Source organism: Necator americanus, chromosome I (genome assembly GCF_031761385.1).
Source record: "Necator americanus strain Aroian chromosome I, whole genome shotgun sequence".
Taxonomy (NCBI): Eukaryota; Metazoa; Nematoda; class Chromadorea; order Rhabditida; family Ancylostomatidae; genus Necator; species Necator americanus.
The window spans coordinates 23823933-23844870 of record NC_087371.1 but is presented as its reverse complement, the minus strand read 5'-3'; the positions used below and the strand labels follow the sequence as shown (position 1 = coordinate 23844870).

The 20938-nt window shown below is 40.6% G+C and overlaps 2 protein-coding genes across 4 annotated transcripts; one reads left to right on the top strand and one right to left on the bottom strand.

Annotated features, from left to right (window-relative positions):
* Positions 1-1066: 1066 nt before the first annotated feature.
* On the top strand, positions 1067-7479 carry RB195_006667 (uncharacterized protein; the record flags this gene model as incomplete). 2 transcript variants are annotated; one of them, XM_013441879.2, is made up of 6 exons in its annotated part: positions 1067-1241; positions 2789-2931; positions 3918-4054; positions 4126-4266; positions 6373-6478; positions 7285-7479. In XM_013441879.2, the coding sequence occupies 6 exons, from the start codon at positions 1067-1069 to the stop codon at positions 7477-7479; spliced, it is 897 nt and encodes a 298-aa protein (XP_013297333.2). The 2 variants fall into 2 exon arrangements, with proteins under 2 accessions (XP_013297333.2, XP_064036800.1); XM_064179879.1 differs by having other exon boundaries at positions 1217-1241.
* A 2839-nt stretch (positions 7480-10318) lies between these two features.
* On the bottom strand, positions 10319-20756 carry RB195_006666 (uncharacterized protein; the record flags this gene model as incomplete). Of its 2 annotated transcripts, XM_064179878.1 has the most annotated exons (14): positions 10319-10462; positions 10537-10626; positions 12243-12338; positions 12390-12575; positions 12646-12780; positions 13709-13778; positions 14296-14379; positions 17057-17241; positions 18511-18609; positions 18781-18812; positions 18875-18906; positions 20382-20446; positions 20534-20553; positions 20738-20756. In XM_064179878.1, the coding sequence occupies 14 exons, from the start codon at positions 20754-20756 to the stop codon at positions 10319-10321; spliced, it is 1257 nt and encodes a 418-aa protein (XP_064036799.1). The 2 variants fall into 2 exon arrangements, with proteins under 2 accessions (XP_064036799.1, XP_013297334.2); XM_013441880.2 differs by lacking the exons at positions 18781-18812; positions 18875-18906; positions 20382-20446; positions 20534-20553; positions 20738-20756 and adding an exon at positions 18713-18721.
* Positions 20757-20938: the final 182 nt, after the last annotated feature.

Below are 20938 nucleotides of genomic sequence, written 5' to 3'. Positions count from 1 at the left end.
GTATGGTACGTATCGAAAAAATGTCGCATGGTTGCAAAGTTTAACGATTCACTGATTGTTTTCACGCGTCAGAAATTGGGATTTTTACTTGAAGAACAGATCGTGATGTGCTGCCTTCAAAGAGTTTCGCGAAATTCATGAGGTACGGAAACTCCAGAGAATCGTTGAGTTCGAAATGTAAATCACGGAAACGAGCGTGGTCACTTTCTCCTAACCGTAAAAAACGGCATGGGAACCGCCTGAGTTCTTACGAGGAACGTTACTACGTGCCCCTTATGCACGCTCCAGCCCCCTACTCGTTGGTTTTACTTAAATAATTTGGTGAGGAGACCTCTACCGCTTGCTCGTGGATGCGAGGCGTGCTCAGGGATGGCGCGTTGCAACTGATTCCGTAGGAAAGAACCCCGTCTTTCACGCTGTTTTTTAGCGCAGGATGTTTTCACACTCGTTTCCGTAATCTACAATCCCAACTTTACATTTTCTGCGAGATTTCCATACTACGTCAATTTTCTAAATACTCTGCTCCTAAATGCGAGAAGCATCTGTCGGAAACGCTCCGCTTTATCCACTTGTCGCTCCATTTTAAAGATCTGAGCTAAGGAGAATCAATAGTTGAAGAAATCAATGTAGTATTATCTTCTTAATCTTCTCTTAAATGGCACACAGTGTTTAGCCAAAATTTTCGTTTTGTTTACAATTTTGGAAAAAACGGCAACGAATTGTTCCTCGCTATAGTTCGAATGATGGGTTGATTGCATCACAGATTTGTTTCCGAACTACTCTATGCGCTCGTCAATTTAGAGTTTTACACGCAGTTGAAAACTGGCCCAAATTTTGACTTTGATATCGAAGACAATTTTAGAGACGTTTGGTTTTTCTCCACGTCAGTAGAGTTGAGTTTTGGGCCCTTTGATCAGTGGTACTCCTGATTTTGAGTGATCAGTTCTTGGGTTGGTTTGTTAATGTTTCATAGTCTTAAAATTTTCTATTTAGAAAAAAAAACTTCAGTGGATACAGTCGGCACGCGTTTGCCGAGACGCGTGACTTATCTTTTGGCTTGATGTTCATGCCTTCCTGTTTCCCCTGCTCTAACTGGAGAAGTATCGCGTTCACTTCATTGTATAATCCCGAGCACTGTATATACATGTCATACAGTCACATTCGGCCGACACCTAACATTTTCGCCGTGCAACGCTTCTTTGTGGGTCCCCATGAGATGGAACAATGTGATCGATTGGGAGGTAGTGCTGATCGGTTCTTCAGAGTTTCTTTCTTATTCTTCGATAGTTTTTCGTTCTTGGGAAGAATGTAGTTGGCGGGGGGAGGGGGAAGGCACTTTGTGGCGTTCTAATAAGTCGACGCTCTAACTTACTTTTTTCTCTTAATAACTTCACCTTACATGTCATAGATTACTTTTTTCTCTTAATAACTTCACGTTACATGTCATAGATTCTCTGAGACTAATGTTTAGACCTTAGGCCCTGCCTGATTTAATTATTTACCGCCACTGGGTTCCTCCCCCTCCTCAACTACATTTTACCCCTTTTCTCGCGTAGCTCTCGATGCAGGATTAGCTGCAGCGGTGACAAAATCCAATTTAGTTAAAGTAATCCACTGTTTTACTGCTAAGATGTTTCCAACAATTAAAATTTAGGGAAGTTTGACTTTGCTCCATTTTTCCGTGTAGCTGCACACGAATAGAAGCACTTCATAGGCGTAATCGTAGCAACATCTATATTCATTCACAACTATACGAAGAGGTAGCGTTGAAATATAACTCCTTTAGATCAAAATAGTAGGTCGCTCCGCCAGCAAACCAAGGAATACTGCAGTTTGATCAAAAAAACCTGAAGCTTATTGGAATGGCGTAAGCGACGGGAGGTAAATAGAAGTCTTTCCGCGACACTTCAACCGTCCCCACTCACGCACTTGCAACAGGCTTTAGCTCGCTTTGGCCAGACAGCACCCACCAGTTAGCCGAAAGGAAAAGAAGAAATTGTCAGAAAAGAAGAAGAAAAAGAAACTCCAAGGGGCTTATTCTACGGTATCCCTATCAGTCAGGTCGCATCACTGACATTGGGGTCGAAACTACCTGAAGCTATAGTCGGGTCAAAATGACACGAATCACGAGTGTATTTGCGGTGCATTTGCGTACGCGCTCGGAACGGCGGGGTGGAAGCAGCAGTTGGATCCGCTGCAAACTGCAGCGATGGATGGTGGCAACAAGGGTTTCACCAGGCCCCTAGCCGCCACGCTTCATCGGAGAAGCCTCGAGAGAAGCTGCGTACGCAATTGCATACATGCCGTCTTGACCCTACTATAGGTCTCGTTGCGGAGGCGGTTGTGCTCTAAGCGGCGCGGTGGAGCAAGCGGTTGTGTTCAATGTGGGGTCATCCCCAGCTTCACTCTGCAAGGATGGGGTGGTGCTAGTGAAGATCCTCCTCGATATGAATGAATTATAATCCCTTCTTCGTTCTTAATCATCTTTTTCTGGATAGCTTGCAACACACTTACGTACTCGTCGCTTCTTCTGGATCATTTTTCAAGACGATTTCGTCTTCATTAGAGACTCGCACTTTATTTTTTAAAATCAATCTCAACTGCATTGTTCATCCTTTAAGATGAATTTTCACACTTCTAAAGCTGTATTTGAAAGATGCTGACCTTTTTTTATCCGCTGTTCCGCTTAGTATTTGTTCGGGATGTACAATGATTTCCGCCGTGCACAACTCATCATACTTGTTTCTCTTTGAAATGTCTTTTTTTAAGGTTTTATATTCCATTTTAGTTTTGTTGGGGATGGAACCATCTACGTCTTGGGAATCAGATGGCTTTCTTGGCGCTCCCATCCTTTTTCATCCATTCCATGGTGAAAACATCGAGCTTTTGGAACACAGAAGACGCGCTTTGCGGCGAGTTAGCTTTGAGAAGGTTTGTATCTTTCCATAGAGCTGTGACTAGTTTTTCTTTTCCTTTTTTCACATTGCTGATACTACCCAGTGGGGACTATATCCGATCTGTATATTAATAATTGAGTTTGAAGGGTAGAGATACTAACTATATCATTTCACCCTGCATCTCGAGTCGCACCATCAGGGTAACGCAGTGGGAACTCAATTATGAATAGTGACGCGGAGGTTAAATAATCATCGCTGATCTTGTAAGTGAATCAGCTCGATCAAATTTTGAGGCACCTGAATAGCGTGTTCGATTTGAATTCATCGACCTTTTTACGCAACTGGCTTGTCTGCTACTTGGGCTGAGTACTTCAAATATTCACGAGTTCACCAATTCAACTACAGATGGTTACACAAAAGCATGGATATTTGTAATTTTGGAGCAGTTGGTGATTCACCGTAAGTGGACCAACTCTGAAATGGTGTCATTGCTTTTTTATGAACACCATCATGAAGAGTTGGTAGAGATCTGATTGCGTTCATTGCGACGATTTTCTTGACTTTGCACAAGCAATTGTTTTATTCTCTACTAACGCATAAATAAAATTACACTGCCTATTTCTGTAAACGATGAACCGACATTATGTTCGGTGCAGTTCTGATGGCAGTACGAACCACTTTGTATGTGTAAACAACAGGAGCATTTCCTAGCGCATACTATATTTCCCTTTTATATTACTTAGAAAGCTTATTTTATATCATTCACAGCGTAGATCAAACATCACTTTTTCGAATATGTGTTTTACAGATGGAATTTTCCTAGCGTTCGAACTTATTGATGTAAAAACTCGTCCTTCATCTTAAAGTTAAAGTGTTTTCATTTTTATTCGGAGCGAGTGAAGGCGAAACACCATTATTTTATAGTGAAGTACTAATATGTCAGTTGTAAAAACAGAAATGTTTTAGAGAATACTTTCACTGAGTGTTGTATTACAGTAACCTATTGCAATTGCATTTAAGGGTATAGTGTTCTCGGAGCGTGCCCTTTCGGAAGGAGAGTGCTTCTTCATTTCTATAGAGGGAGTGGAAGGAGGCTGGTCAGGTCATTTAAGGATTGGCTTAACCACAATTAATCCCGAAACAAGACCCTCAGTCAGGTATTTTTTCTTACACTTGTGAATTAGGAGTATTTGGAAATCGAACAGTTTGAGTTCGGATTTTCTTATAGAAATCTCGACTCGAACTCCTGGCTTTTCTCTGTGTCGCCAGTCATCGTCCCGTTTCGAAACTCATTAACTGCTCGATCACTTCCTACAGAGAAGGGATCACTGATAGGTGTGTACTACGAAAGGAACGCTGGGACACCGAGGTAACTTATTTGTGTCTGAGATGAAATTCAATTTAGTTGATTCAATTTCGTTTCGTGAGCATGTGAGATACGAAAGGAAATTGTACAAGTCGGTTGAGATAAATCCTGAGAAGTTTTATGTAAGTAAAAGACAATTGAATCATGAAAAAATTGAACATATTCCGCACTAGCAGATCGATTGTGGACGTCGTTGAACCTCTTTCTTTTGCCAATTCGCTCATTCGCTCCCCTAAAATTTTTCTTCTTTTCGCTTTCCTGATGTATTCTCTATGTATTGTTCGGTTAGCGGTAAGCTATTCCTTACTGCTGGAAATTCTGAGCGCTTTGGTTATGACATAAAATTATGCCTTCGAGCCATGTGATTACCTGCTCAGATGATTTACTGAGCACTGTTCTTCGCTGATCGTCGTCGCTGACCACTTACTATTTGACTGCTTTCTAGAATCTTGTTATAAATATATGCGGAAGTGTTTCTATTTTACTATAACTTGTTGCTTTGCACTGTTGTTTTGGAAGTTCTCTGTTTTACTCGGCACATTTGAAAACTTGGACACATGAAAAAAAAAAGAAAATACAAAATGAAAGATCCACATGATGCTTCTTTTCCTACAATACAAACAAAAATCAAGGACTAGAGAAAATTTGTGATCGTTGAAAACTGTGTGTGTGTGTGTGTGTGGGGGGTGGGGTTGGGGGGGGTTTTGGTTGGGTTTTGGTTTTGGGGGGGGGTTGGTGTGGGTGGGGGGGGTGGTGGTTTGGTTTTTGTTTTTTTGGGTTGGGGTGGGTTGGGTTTTTTGTTTGGTGGGGGGGGGGGGTGGTTTTTTTTTTTGTTGGTTGGGGGGGGTTGGTTTTTTTTTTTGTGTTTTTTGGTGGGTGTGTGTGTGTGTGTGTGTGTGTGTGGGTGGGGGGGTGTGTGTGTGTGTGTGTGTGTGTGTGTGTGTGTGTGTGTGTGTGTGTGTGTGTTTGTGTGTGTGTGTGTGTGTTTTCAATTTCATGCAAATAGTGCCTCTTTGGTCAGAAAATCTTACAGAACAGAATTGAACAACGGAAATGATCTTGGGTGCGTTAAATGTAGCAGTTTCTTTCTTGTCATGACTATGTGCTTGAAAGTAGTAAGACATTCCAAAACAAAATGGAACGACGACAAAGTTTCTATGAATCGTTGCAAACACATGAAATATTTCGCACTTAAGAGTTCCAGCAACTGCGTAGCGGGAACTGCAGTGCACGTGTTTACGCTGAGGGCCTACACCCATCAAACAGTCATTCATGGAGATGTATGCTTTCATAATGCTATACGAAGAGTCTATATCAATACCTTAACATTTCAATTCGTAGACAGAACTCGTTTCCGAGATTTCAGACTATTTGGTGAACGTTCGTTCTTTTTTCTCGCAGAAGGGAGTCATTTCGCTTGATCTTAACTTGCAATTACTACCTACAGTGTCGGGATGTTGGCGTTGGCACCTGCATTCTTTCAGCATTGTATGAGAGAATTAACGGCTACATTCTCAAATAGTATTTTGTTTCTAATCGCCTCTAGTTGCTCGTGTTTGCCCCAATACATTTATAGACAGGACAGTAACTGTAGTTGCCGAAACTCGCCGCAAAAAAAAAAAAAACGAAAGAAAAAATCTTTCGAGATGCAGTTTCATTCTGCTTCTGAATCAAAGAAAGGGTCTCCCTTTCTATTTTCCGAACACGCAGTACAGCAAGCGTTGCCATTGCACACATTACCACTGTGCTTACAGCCTTTACAAAAGATGTTTTTCGCACGCTACCAAAGTTATCGTATTCTGCAACTGCACAGTTTAGCCTATTTGATTCCTGCTGTATCAACTTTGTCGTTTTTGCCCGTATTCGGAGTTGTCATTCAAAATATGGGTTGTCAAACTTCGGCCCCCTAACAAACACGTGGTTCGCACAAGCAGATTCAAGGTTAGATGTTTAGTTTACGCAGATTTCCTGTTTGGATGCCTATTGGTAAAAATTTAAAGGAGAGAATGTTTTTAGGATTCAGGTCTAAATACATATTATTTTTAGTCTTCTCTTATTAGCAGTACCTGTATGTTAACTATCGTGTACCGTCATCTTATTTGTTTTCAGAATTCATGTTGTTCTGAATGGCTTTGATATCTGTCCAAATTTCGGCTCCATTCCTTCTGATCAACCCTTTTTCGCAATTGTTGACGTGTTTGGAAGTACGAAGGAGGTGCGTCGATTTGGTCTTAAAAGGTGTCATATGAATCTTCTTAAACTATCCACTTCATGAAAACTTTTTCTAACGGTAATGGATACTTTGGAAATATAAGAGATTGATGGAGTAGTGCGGTAAATGTCTAAGTAGTGTGCTAAAACCAAAAAACCCGGTCTTTTTAGTTTCTACTGCAAATAAGGAGACAAGAGCAGTAATTTTCTTCGTGACTTTCACACTCTCATCCAATGGTGGTGCATGCATTTCTAAAACGACTAATATTTAAAATGAAACTGTCCTTCTCAGTACATGTATTTTGTTCTGCTTTTAATGCATTAAAGACAGCATACCACGAATCTGACGTAGTGAGGGAATCTGCGGGGAAAGCCAGATAGGGGATTGTAGATTGCGGGATCTGGGGTAGTCTTACTCATTTCTCGCTAATCGTTCTAAAAGAAGGCATGGGAACCGCTTCAGTTCCTACGACGAACGTTAGAACGTCCTCTATGTGTACGTTCTGGTCCCCTCAACAACCTATTCATTGGTTTCACTTGAATGGGCAGTCAAGAAGACCCACTGGCTTTCGACCGCTGAGCAGCTGGATCCAGCGAGTGCACAGTTGTGGCGCGTTGCAACTGAAATCGTGAAAAAAAATGGAGTCTTTGACGCAACAACGATTAGGGAGAAATGAGCGGAACCACTCTAGATCCCGCAATCTACAATCTCATCTCTAGCTTGTCCAGGTTTTCCTCGCTGAGTCAGATTCGTGGTACACTGCTTTTAATTATGCCTTTTTCTAACCTACTATATTTTGATTTTTGCAGGTTCGAGTTGTGTTCCCTGGTCCGCGTGTTCCTGCTCGTTTATACAGCCTTTGTTCGGATCGTTTGCGGTGTCTTTACAATGAGAAGAAATGTTCTCTGTCAAGTTTGCCTGCGCCTCTACGAAATCAATTACAACAAGAATGGAACAGCGAAGCTAACGGTACCTCGTACTATGATTGGGAAGGAGTGCGATAACCGCAATACCTATCTACATTGCATGTCCACGGTGTATTTCCAATGTGTTGGTTTGTTACTATTAAAGGTTCATTCTTTGTAGACATTTTTATTTGTATTTTCGCCCTCTCCAAATAAATATTTGATCTGAATTCGTTGTGAACTTCATACGTATAGAGTGGAATAAGTGAGCTGGCGAATATCGTAGTACGTTTCTTCCGTTGAATGCTTGGCGATATTAATAGGAATCTCTTCTCTCTTCTTTACTTTTGTCTGGTTTTACATCTTAGGTGACTCTTCTTGCGCAACTCTAAACGTGGACGGAATAAAACGTTCTTTGAAAAAGAACTAGGTTACTATCTTATTATTTATGTTTCGCCTCTCCTTTTTCAAACTTTCTTTTTAGCTCCATGATAGCAATACCAAATGCCCTCGAGATCCAATGCATAGTGATTACCTAGAACTAACCCCTGCCATGGTTGATTGTATTGTATCGTATTACGAACGGAGGATATATAATGATGTTGTATGCATCATGATACTGCCAGGCCACACGTTGCAGAAGTCGTCAAAACCACTCTCCAAGAGGAAGGCATCTCTTCCTCTTCGAGCGATCAGCTGTGGGCGAGGCGACAAAAAAAACGCGGATGAGCGGTCGCAAACATAAACAATATGTTGAGACTGTTTGCCATTGGATAGTTAGCCAATAGTTCAATCTCTTCGTAGCGATTTTCTACTACTATTACTTCATACTGGCAAGACTAACACATCAGCCACATACGTCCATCAACTTCAGTAAAGCACCTGAGAGGCCCAACTACACATTTCATTGATATTAACGTACGCCCGCACATCGCCTCGGACACTAGCAAAGAAATTGCGGGCTACCTCCCGCTTGCCCTTATTCGCCCGAGTTTGAGCCGTCAGACTACCACTTATTTCAGCCGCTGAAGCATCACGTGAACTGGAGGAAATTCGATAAATACGACAACCTCAAAACAGCTGCATTTTTCTCGGCATAGCCTCCTTAGCCCTGGGCAAAGGACATCAATGATTCGTCCGACAGATGTGCGAAAGTTACTTATCGTTATGAATAAAGTAATGGAACTTGGTGCAAGACTTTCCAAACGACCTTGTTATCTTTCTTACTTTTATCGGTGCTATCGCCTGACGATGTTGCCCGCGTCTTCCCCGAGACATGTCCTTGGATACAGCTTTGTCGAAAATTTCTCGAGCTACAACAAGAGCTCGTGCAGAACTTATCCATCCCTGCTCCCTGCTAAATAGTCAAGCATAACGGAGTGTTTTTACTAGAGTCCAAGCTCTCCCTTGGTATTTCACCTATTCGGATTCAGCTCTAGCAGTGTGCTGGAAAACAGCACCTTTTTGCAATATCTGGCTTAATTCCGCCATGTAACTGTGCATACATACATTCATATAGTAGGGCCAAAACCAAATAAAGCGCGATGCAGTTGCGTAAGCGGCACGCTCGACGCTTTGCGTCGGAGAGTAGCGGTTAGTATCGTGGTGGAACCCTCGCTAGCACTACCTACAGCTGCGGTTCGCTGAGGTCCTACCTCGATTCCAATCCCTGCTTCCACCGCGCCACTTCGAGCGCAGCCGCTTACGCAACTGGAATGTGCTTCATGTCGTTTTGACCCAACTACACATACATACATACATACATGCATACATGCACGTGAGAGACTAAGCCCGTTATTCTGTAGCAACTTTCATGACATCTGAGACTTTGTGAAGGGCATGCCCTGCATAATAGTTATCCCGAATATATCAAGTTCCGGGCATATTTCTGATGTGTTGGCAGAGTTGAAGCGAGGAAAGATGCGCAAATATGAGGATAATAAAATAAGTGTGATGAACGTTTCTCTACTCTATTCTCTATTCTTAGGGCATTTTTTCTTACCAGCTGTATAGGGTTAAGCATATAATCTTGCGAAGAGTACTCGGCGTTGACCTCTTTGACTTTGCTGTCAACTAGGCTTTGACTATTAACTGAACTAATACTGAACTACTTATAAGGTTGATTAAAATAATCTTCTGCAACTCATGTGATGAACGTTTATCACATGTATCTTTAACAGAATAATGTAGGCTGCTTAATGTATTTAATGTTTATGAGCCAATCATACACGACATAGCCTCACTTATGACCGTTTCGGGACAACAAGGGAGAATTCTCTATGGCTCTAAATAAAAACGAACAGTCTTTGGAAGCTGAGAGCAGCTCACACCACCGACCCTAGTAATAAATGAAGGAGCATTGAAAGGAACAAGGACGGTTCGTGATAGAGCTTCTCACCGCGTAAATATAATAACGATGCGAGAATATAGACGAGACTCCACAAACAAAGAATCGCGATAATTTAAGGATAGATGGTGTGGTATCGCAACCAAAAACATCAGTATTTATATACACTAACGATGGAGGGCCACATGATTAGAAAACGCGCTCTAAGACTGCCTCTCGCTCCTGGCTAGCAAAATCCAGCACTGTTAGACTGAGTGATTCAGGGAAAACCATGAACGAGATTGAGAGCAAAATGAGAGGGGAGAGAAGAGGGCAAAACAAATAAGAAATGTACAAGATGATGTAAGTCGCTAGACACTTCAACGACAGCGACAAAGACGTACAAATGATTCATCGGGCATTAACGAAATAAAAGGGGATTCAGCAAGCGACACGAGGTGGCGAAGAGGGCTAGCGGCAACTCGTGCCAATTCTGTGCGAAGGGGGTCATTTTAAATCCAGACATCGATAGAAGAGCTAGACCAAACACGAGGAGTGCAGCTCGTGCTGCTTGAGGAACATCGAGAGATTAAAGACGAGTAGAAACATGTTCTAGCTTTGCTCAGACGCAGAGTCATGACCGCCATGACCTGTACGATTTTCTTCACCATCCATCTCTAAAGGAGGTAGCGGACGACCAGATGGAAGTTTCGTATCTGGCATTCGTAGCTCATCGAAAAACGCGTGCAAGCATGCCTGGAAAACGTTATCAAATAATTAAGATGAAGTAGCGCAATTAGCGAGAGCCTTAATAACAAATCAGAATGTACTTGTTGAGGAGAAGGCCTAGCACTGGGGGTATACTCGATTATTGTGGAGATAAGATCGATAGCTTCCTGCGGCGTACTAGCACGGAACACCTAAAAATAAAGAAAGTCTATAGCGTACTAGCACGAAACACCTAAAAATAAAGATAAAGTCTATAGCAGTACCCTTATACACAACATTAGTCAACCAGATGCAAAAAGCAAAAAAAAAAAAAAAAACAACACTACAACCACATTGGATGTTCTACTCATTGCGTAAAACGTAATGATATTGGTACAACGGTTACTTTTGCGAACTCAAATGCTCAGAAAACCCTTAAAAACATATTTGCGATTTCCTAAGAAGTATAAATTTCAGTCTTCATGAACCGACAGGACACTAAGCCTAAAAGGCCATTGTCATGGCTATCGAACAGCAAGATTTTTACGTCGTCCATGCATATCATACTAGTTAAAACGGTATTAAAGAGCACTTTTAGTAGCATGAATAACAATAAGTGGAGGACAAAAGAAGAACGGTGGCAATCTACAAGGGAAATGAATCAGAAGACCGAAACTAACTATGAATCTAGTTAGTTGAAAGTTTTCTATTTTCGTTGCCATTTTTGAAAACTATACCCTTTTTCTAGAGAAAAGGATCGAAAATCGAAAATTTCCGGGAACGCCGTCCTTACATGCAGCGTATCACGAAACTGACAACGCTGGAGTATCTGCGGGCAGATATTGAGTTCGGGGTGTAGATATGGAGTATGAGCACGGTCCAACTCATTTCGACCTAATCGTCCTGGAAAATGGCGTATTAACCGCCATAGTTAACCTACAAAGCACGTTAGAACGCGCCATCCATATACACACTCCGGTTGCCTTACTGATTTCACTTGAATAGGATGATGGGTAACCTCACCTTTTCGTTCACTCAATCGCTGACGCCAAGCGTGTTCAAGGGTGACGTGTTCTAACGCACTTATTACGGGCAAACGCTAGTAGTATTACGCTAGAACGCGCCACCGGAAAAGCCGCTTCAAACATCCTTTTTCAGGAAAATTAAAGGGAGCTGAGCGTGGTCACATTCATACTAATGTACAGCCTTACCCTATCTACCGTGATCCCTATGCTTTTTTCTTAACATAAAGTGGTCACAATTTTTACATGTGCCAAAAAAAAAACTTCCGTACACTCTAAAATAATCTGCAGACTTCCGAAAAGACTTTTGTGATTTGGTATTTAAGTATTTTTAAAGTATACTTGCCTTCTCACATTGGTATTTGTTTGAAAAACAGTGCGAGACGACGGCCAAGCTGGCTGCTCGTGTTAGTAAAAAGTACAACACCATTGTTGATGCTTCTTTGCTTCCAAATAAATGTACAAACGAACAAGAAATGTGTGTTGTCCTATCTATCTACAAATGGTTAAACAGCGTGTGTGATTGGTGATCTTAAAATTATTCACTTCGAACGACTGAACCTCAAACATTACTCAGCTAACAATCCCTGTGCTAGACATCATTTTACTCAACTGTGAATTATTGAGTAGGCCCCAGTAAAGTAGCCATGAACTAAAATTTTAACCGGACAAAAGCTACAGCGAGATAGCGATTTTGACACAAAACAATCATTTGCTTCATGTCAAAATTAATCTTTCAAGAGATCTCGTGTACTTCTCTACGCCCAACAACAACAACTATGGAAAAATAAAGACATGAACAATACCTTCGCCCAAGGATGAGCTTTGATTTGCGGAAACTTAAACTCCTTGTAGTTTGGGTTCATGCTCTGTATCTGCTCTTTAGTTGGTGTCCCAAGAACCTGTAACGCAAATTTTGAAATCATAAAAGATTGGGAAGAAGCCGTGGATACCTTTATAATCTCAACAAGTTGGTCGACACCCGAATCACCAGGGAAGATGGGTTGTCCTAGTAAGAGTTCGGCCATCACAGTCCCTGCTGACCACACATCAATCGAGTTTGTGTAGTTGGTGGCTCCAAATATAAGTTCAGGGGCTCGATAGTACCGAGAGCAAATGTACGACACATTCGGTTCACCCTGAAAACAAATAAAAGATGTAAAGGAAGAAAAACGGAGGAAATACTCGAGATTGGAGTAACTAATATACCTTGACCAGATACTTCGCAGAGCCGAAATCACACAATTTCAAAATCCCAGATTCCGGATCAATGAGCAGATTTTGCGGCTTGATATCTCGATGACAAATTCCGATTCCGTGAATATAGGCTAAGGCTCGAAACAGCTGAAAAAAAATGAAAATCTCTCAGGAAATCAAGGTTCCATCTTGACTAAGAAGATATTCACTACCAACCATGGAACTGTAATCGGGTCAAAACGACCTGAAATCTGGTTCAAAGCGGCTGAGCTCGGAGCGCACTGTGGAACGGTTGCACTCGAGGTGTGACCACTGTTAATCGCACCTGCAGAGCTAGCGTTGATCCCAGGTCGATCGCTATACCGCGCCCAGTTCAGCCGCTTACACACAGGAACAGACTTCACAACTTCTTGACCCTTACATACCAATAACTGCGTCGCAATTGAGTTATGATGACTACGGAGGAGTTTACAAATGATTTTCAATTGATCTATTGCACCATCATTAGCACACCTTTTCTGGTAGATCGTCTCTCAACTCTCTTCTTCAGCAACTCGACTAATGGCCTTTCAAATTGTTGAGAATGATTATCTGGGTTCACTGAGCATTAAAACCATCCGCGAAAAATTTTATAAATGTTATTTAGCGTTACTTTACAACAAATTCTCAGATAGAGTTAGCTTACTTTCAGTGCTGGATACAGAATTCTCGACGAAAATTATCACATGAAAGGATTATACGTAAGCCTGATTATACGAACGAAATCACGAACAACTGCGCCATACGGTACAACGCGGTATTACGCTTTTGACAGGATACTATACTTATATTTAAACCTCATACCACATTATTTCATAAAGCAAAATCTAATGGGATTTAGAAAAAGCATGGGTACTTTGTTTCGAGTTTGGGCATCTAAACAACATACATCAGTACTTAATAATAAATATCAACCTTCATAGATCCTTCCATTCGCTCTCGTTAATGTAGTACTTTTCCCGCGGATTTTTTTCTTTTTCACTTTCTACTTTCAGCAGAGATCAGTGTAGGAAAGTCACAAACTACTTGAGCTTACCTGGTACATATACAGTTTCACATATATCAATGGGATAGACTGTCGCTGTTTCGAGTAGTGGCGAGCCACCCTTGAAATAATATATTTGAAAAAAAAAACACCAAAATTACAAAGAAAACGCAACATAATCAAAATAAGAAGGTGCATAGGTGGGACAAATGGGGATAACAAATTTCAAAGCTGTTGACATTCAGGAACTTCAGAACAAAGGTTAGTTAGTGGGATCCCATCTGTGAAAGGAGCTAGGCGGAGCTAAGTACAACGATCCACTTCTACGGAATATTTCAGATATTTCTGGAAGGGCCAGCAAAAATGAAGATGAAGTGATTAGCTGGCCAGTCTACCATAGGTGCAATAGGGAGAAGCCGGACCTTCTTCAGGTGAAAGGGGTTTAGCTCATGGGGTGCAGTTCAAGTGAAGGGGGTCCTTTCGCCAGCCGTACAAACGTGAGGGGGTAATTTCGCCAACCGTTTAAAAGTGAAGGAGGTCCTTTCCCCAAACGTTCGAAAACGAAGGGGGTCAGAGCACCTGCTCCGATTATCGCATCTATGCAGTCTACCGTTTGTGGTATAACAAGGCGAAGTTACCTGTATACTGTTTCCGGAACATACTCCAATATTAAATTTAGATATAGTTCGTCTTTCTTCTCTCCGCCAGAGTAGAAAAAATATCTAAAATATAATCACGTCAAATATGCAGGACAATCACCTCAAATATGAGTACAAATTCTACCAACCAACACGGAGTCGTGAAAAGTATGACTTTACTGTATGCTATCGGAAACATCCTACCACCTACAGTGTAATGGAATCAACAAGAAATTTGGATCTGTTTCATCAACTTGTTAGATGTCTTTCTTAATTTTCGCCAACAGATACAACTAAGCCAGAAAAACAAATAGATAATCTCAAGAATAATTTTTTAGGTCAACATTAGATAATTACCACTGTTATGATCACGAAAACAAGAATTTCTTCACTGGGTACATGTCGTCACCTGCTTAAAAATCTATTTAGACTACTGAGCCAGAAGTCAATGTACCAAGACATCGACAGACACTAACGAAATGTGCATGCCGCATCCACGAGTAGGATGTAAAATAGCTTGTGAGGTCACTCCATCAAAACAATCAATTTTCAGCTATTGCTGTTACTGGCAAGGTATGTCATACCATGCCAAGATTTCTAAGAAGAAACTTGGGTTCTGTTGGTATTGGTCTTGTTCTACATATGACAGAACTGTCTGGGATGAGAACGCTTCGAATGTGAATGCAAATAAGCAACTTCTCGCAGACTTTTAGTCCAACTTGCTTATCTTAGGTTTGGGTTTGCTCTCTAAAGAAGCCAAAACAAAGCTGATACCGCGTAGGTACCAGCTTTGTTCTGGTTTCTTTAGAGAGCAAACCCAAATCTAAGATACACACTTTTGCTCGGTTATGTTTCTATATAGTGTTAATGCAGTGATGCGTATGCGGTGACGGTAAAAAGTTTATTACATCATAAAGATGCTACAAGTTGCCTCAAATACAAAGTTCTGGCAAAAATCTCTTCCTTGAATTTTAACTAATGAATCACGAAGAGGCCGTGTAGTGTAGTAGGTAAGAGCTTCCAAGGTGGCTGCAGCACAATCTATCGGAGGTTTGAATCCGCCCTAGTGCTCACCAAGCCTTTCATCCCTCCGAGGTCGATAAACTGTTAGCAGACTTGTCTGGGAGGATGAATACACTGAATTGGCACATCGATTTGCCTCCACGAGTCATGGTGAAGGCTAGTTACGCGTTCTATTCTGAATTGAATTTCTATTCTGAACTATTCTGAATTGGAGCTAAAGGTGCATCCTCAGGATTGATACGGTGATACTTTCTATTCGCCCTCAATTGGGCTCCAGTTTATAACTTCGAGTTTCAGAGCTCGGAGCTAAGTCCGAAGTTCACAGGTTAGTCACGTTTACACAGATTACGACCATCCTTAGCAATTTAGTAGCTTTACTCCAACAACAATTTCATAAAAATAAAAGGCAACTTACCAGAACTTGACAATGTTGGGATCCCTCCACGAAAAAAATAAGGTTAGGGGTATAAATCATGTGTAGAGGTAGTAGTACTGGCTCAATCACACCTAACTCCTCTAAATCGTCACGAAAACAGCGTTGGAAACGCCTTTCACGATCGAATTTTCTTATGAGGAACCTCATAGCTCAATGCGTGCCATCCGCATACGCGCTGCGAACGGAGTACACTTATCGAAGAGGTTTTTTAAGTAGCCTATACTGATAAGGATAGGACCAATGGATAGGCTGGATGGTACATAAGGTGCCGCGTTGTAGTAGCTCCTCGTAGGAAAATTCGATCGCAAAGCCGTTCCCACACCATTATTCAAGATAATTTAGCGAAACTGAGCTTGGACGCGTTCATACTCCTGTTCTTCACTCTTATCCCTATCCTTTAGTGGAGAGATCCCAACATCATCAATTTCGTAATATGATCCCTTTAAACAAAACGAAAAAAAATTGATCAGTCTTGAACGAAACCGCCAAAAACAATGTGTACGCTCCAGATTCGGAACTGCGGCCTATATATAACGGCCTATATATATATATATATATATATATATATATATTTTTTTTTTTTTTTTTTTTTTTTTTTTTTTTTTTTTTTTTTTTTTTTTTTTTTTTTTTTTTTTTTTTTTTTTTTTTTTTTATTTATTATTATTTTTTTTTTTTTTTTTTTATATATATATATACAAGAAGACAAGCTGCCTGAACGAAAATTTGAGAACGATTGCTAATAAGGATAAAGTGTCTAGCGTTGATCAATCCACTTAGGATGCGCCACCACAGTCCCTCCAATACAGAACCGTTTGAGGTTTACGAACGCGTAACTAGCCTTTACCGTGACTTGCGGAGGCAAACCGATGTGTCAATTCGGTGTTTTTATAATCCCAGACAACTCTGCTAACAATTTACTGGTATAATCTTAGGACTTTCACGAAATGAATGTTGATAAATGAATCGACTTCCTAAACGAGCATTTTCACCTCGGTAACTGTGCTGATATGCTCAATTGTGCACTGCAGGAATATATGCAGTTCTACCACACTAAACAAGGAGATACATATTATGCGGGCATATTGTGTCACATGCTTGCATGGACTATTCCACAATTAAAGGGGAAATTTTGTGGCAGCAGAATAAACAAAAACGAAAAGAAGAAAGAAAAAAACGATTAGCTATTAACACGAATACTTTTTTGAGCAACCTAAAGAAATAGAGCGCTCCAAAAAACAATAACTTGGGCAATTTTATACCTTCAAATACAACATGAGTGTTTAAAATTCAATAACAACTCACTTCAGCTTTACAATGTTCGGATGTGACAGCTTTCGCATGATTTGGAGTTCTCTGTTTTTAAACCGTTTGTCCTGTAAAACCTTCTTGATTGCAACTGGCTCATTGTTTTCTTGCAATTTCGCTAGGAACACAACACCGAAGGAGCCATTTCCAACCACCTTCTGGTCACAGTACGACACTTCTACCTGAATGAAACATCAAGCAACAATGTGAAGTCAGTCGTTTCTAATATAAACCTTTGAAGAAGATGGAAGTAAAATGAATATAATCCTGTAAAGGACTTCAATTGTTAAAATCTAATACAATTAATTAATACTGCCAACAGTGCAATTTGGTAATAATACACCACCACCTCTAATTTATCCTTTGTACAGTGCGCAACATCCACTTCTGCAAAGAATAAACAGCTAACAATTTCTGTCGCAAATCCTTTTGAAAGGTTTGCTAGTTAGTATATATTCTTTTTAAGTGATGAACGTGTGATAAAAGCACACAAGTTAGCCACTATAGACATGCAGAATCTTGAATATTTCCGGCGTTGTTTTCATGCACGGTGCTTTTACAGATACTTTAGTAAAACAACACGTTATACTAATACTGCGCTAAGTCACCGTGACGAGCTAAGACATTGTTGATTTCACTTTTTTTGCGGTCTTAGCAAGTTACAGGCGTGGGCTTATATCTATCGATCCATCTTCAAGTTGACAGAACTTCGGTAAAATGTAGAAACCGCGTAATTTGTAGCGAAACATAGCAGCTATTCGGCCAGCACAAGAATTTGCGCTTGCTCGTGCTATTAGCTGTACTTCGTGGTAAGTATCACCACTGCCAATTTCAGATGATAGCAAATACAGTAAATGCATCTGCATCAGTCGAACAAAAGTATGATATAGACAATCTGGCTTTACATGAAAAGCTTTTTCAAAAAGCAATACAAGAAAACTTCGTAGGGAGTAAATAATCCACAAAAACAAAAAGTTACAGAAGAAAGATACCAGACTAAAACAGGAGTTGCGGAGGTTGCAGAAATTCCTTAGAAATGTGGATTACCTTGGCACTTATTGTTAACGATACTGAGTATAAAACAGCCAACAAACACATTCGGACAGAAAGAGAATTAACCATTTCCAAATCTATTAGTTTTCCTTTTCGAGGTTAAGCCTAGCTTTTCAAAACTTTCAAGCCTCTAGCATTGTAAAGAGGGACTATTTTGAAAGCATAGATTGTCAAAATGTATTGCTAAGAATATGCCGAGAACTAAACATAATCTATACAAATAAACCCAATTAAACCGCAGACAAAAAAACCCTTTAACTGTAGTCGGAAAGTTTGGATAAAAGTGTCAACTAACAAAGTCCCTCTAACGTAACGTTTTAAATCACTTTCACCAAGAAATAATCCCATCTCTAACGGTCATTCAGTCTCAAAACGCGATTGTTTGAAAAACAACACACCTGTTGATCGACGCCATCGGCGGCAACGGATGCAACCACTGTAGTTGTCTGCCGTCCACCTTTCAGAGAACAGGACAATAACTGTTTATTCATGGCACTCTGAAAAAGAAAAGGATACATAACCGCCCAATTTATTAGAGAACTCAAGAATAGGTGCTTTTCATTGGATCTTTTTTGCGTCAAAGCCTATCGAAAGAATTACCTTACTCATCACATCACTATTTCAGACTAAGCAACAAAAATAATTGAACCGTAGATAGCAGCACACACTTCAACGAGCCCACGACGACCTCCAATCCCAGCTGAAATCGAAAAGCCTAGCCTTGATGGGAATAGTTATGGATGGAAGGGCAGTCTGGCTGACCAATCTCAGCCACTGTGCCGCTGTCGTATTCACTAAAACAAATGAAAAATCTTCAATTCACGAAAATTATTTGAGGAGGCTTATTAGCGAAGACGAAGAACTTGCATTGAAAAAAGAAAGCAAAGAAGAAATTCAATGAAATTTAGCGAGCTTGAGTTCAGCAGACTAATATACAATAATCGTTGGCATATGTGGCGTCGCAACTGTAGGAGTATGAGGATGTGGAAAAAGACAACATATATCGGGGATTTCTAACTACAACCGAATCAATAACAGAAAGGCAAGTAGGCAATGTACAGAACAGGATGCAGTGCTTATCACCAATCACAAAAGAACAGTTCCACAACAAACCAAGAAACCTATATGATTGAAGAGAACAAAACAGCGAAAACTCACACCGACGCTTTGAACAAAGGAATTGGTTGACCAAAAGAATACGTCTGTTAAATTTCCATATAAATACTTCTTTCACTGTACTCACAGTTGTGATTTAATCAGAGCAAAACAGTTATCGACATCATGCATTTCCTAACTTTGAGCTACTAAACAGAAAAGAAATTTTGAATAAGCACTAAAAAAGTGCCTCTTAAGCGCAAGTCCCACGCATATTCTTGATGCAAACCTCGAATGTAGCACATATAATCACAAGACCTTTGTATTTTTTAGGACTATCAATTTTAACAGAAAAATCTTGTAAATTTGACGCAGGAGAGCCAAAACATATTAGTGGAGAACACTTCTATCGCGAATAAAAGAAGACTGCTGCACCGCAGCAGACCGCTCTTTGTAAAGACAATCGATATTGCGATAATGTCGAAGAGAGGCTTCGTCAAGAGTTTTCAAATCAAATATGTACCTCGCAGAAATCTCAATTCCTACAGTAGCGATGTTAGTTCAAGTCTATACAAGAGAAAAAACGAAAAAAATAACCGATAGTATCACATGAAAAATATGATTTACAGAACTTTCTACTCAATTCATAGCTAAAACCACAAAATTTTACAAATTCGTACACAACACAAAACCAGTGGAAGTGAGTTGAGACTGAATCTTAAATGAAACTACCATTTGTACTGAAACAATATGACGGCGTGCGAACGCAGAGGAACACAGAGAGTGGTACAAAAAAAGCTCTTAAAACGGTGTAAGTGACTCTACAGGAAAGTTAGCGTAATCGTGCAGATGTATCCACAACAAAAAAAACAATTGCACATCTCTGACAGCCGTGAACTGTTAGGCAAGCAAGCATAATGACCAATCTAGCTTGGGAAGACACAAGTACACAGATACACTGTTAATAGATAATTGGAAGAGTTGCTGCATTTTTGCCGCCATAGTGGGCAATGACGAGTGAATAAACAGGAGGAGATAGGTAGAGTAATGATAATTCCACTGAACAGGATTCAGTGGTCACAGAAAAACTACAAATAAAGCAATTAATTACGCAAAAAGCGTTAAAAGAAAAAAAGCAGAAAGGGTGTCCTGAAAACAAAGCAAAGCAACCTACCACAACAAAGTTTGTTTGATGGGCTTTGACTTGCATTTAAAGATGTGACGACACAATATTTGTCCCTATAAGTCAAGAAATGGACGCAGGGTACGAATGATGTACTGTATTCATGTTGTTGCTTGGGTCGAAATGCAATGTTGGAAACTGACTTGAGTTAGTGGAATAGAACCTGCTACGTGTGAAAATGTGAAATACAGAGGCAGTGGTTGAAAAACCTAGGTCGATTATTTACACGGCTCTCATATCATCACAGATTCACAAACGAAGATATGTATGGATGCAGGAGAGATGCAAAACAAGAAAGAATGCTAGGTTCAGGACGAATCACTAAGAATAAGTTACGGAAACACTACCACCCGCCAGAACAAGCATTCCTCTACGATGGAGCTAGAGGAGGAAGACTAGCGATGTTCGTGCAAAGGATGAGCAGCTCCAGAAGGACGACGACACGACACTGTCAGCACGGCGATGCGGTTGGCGACGGGCTCGATACAGCGACGGGGCCTTGCATGACGGCCGAGAGAGCACGGCATGTGCGGAGAGTGCCGCTCTCC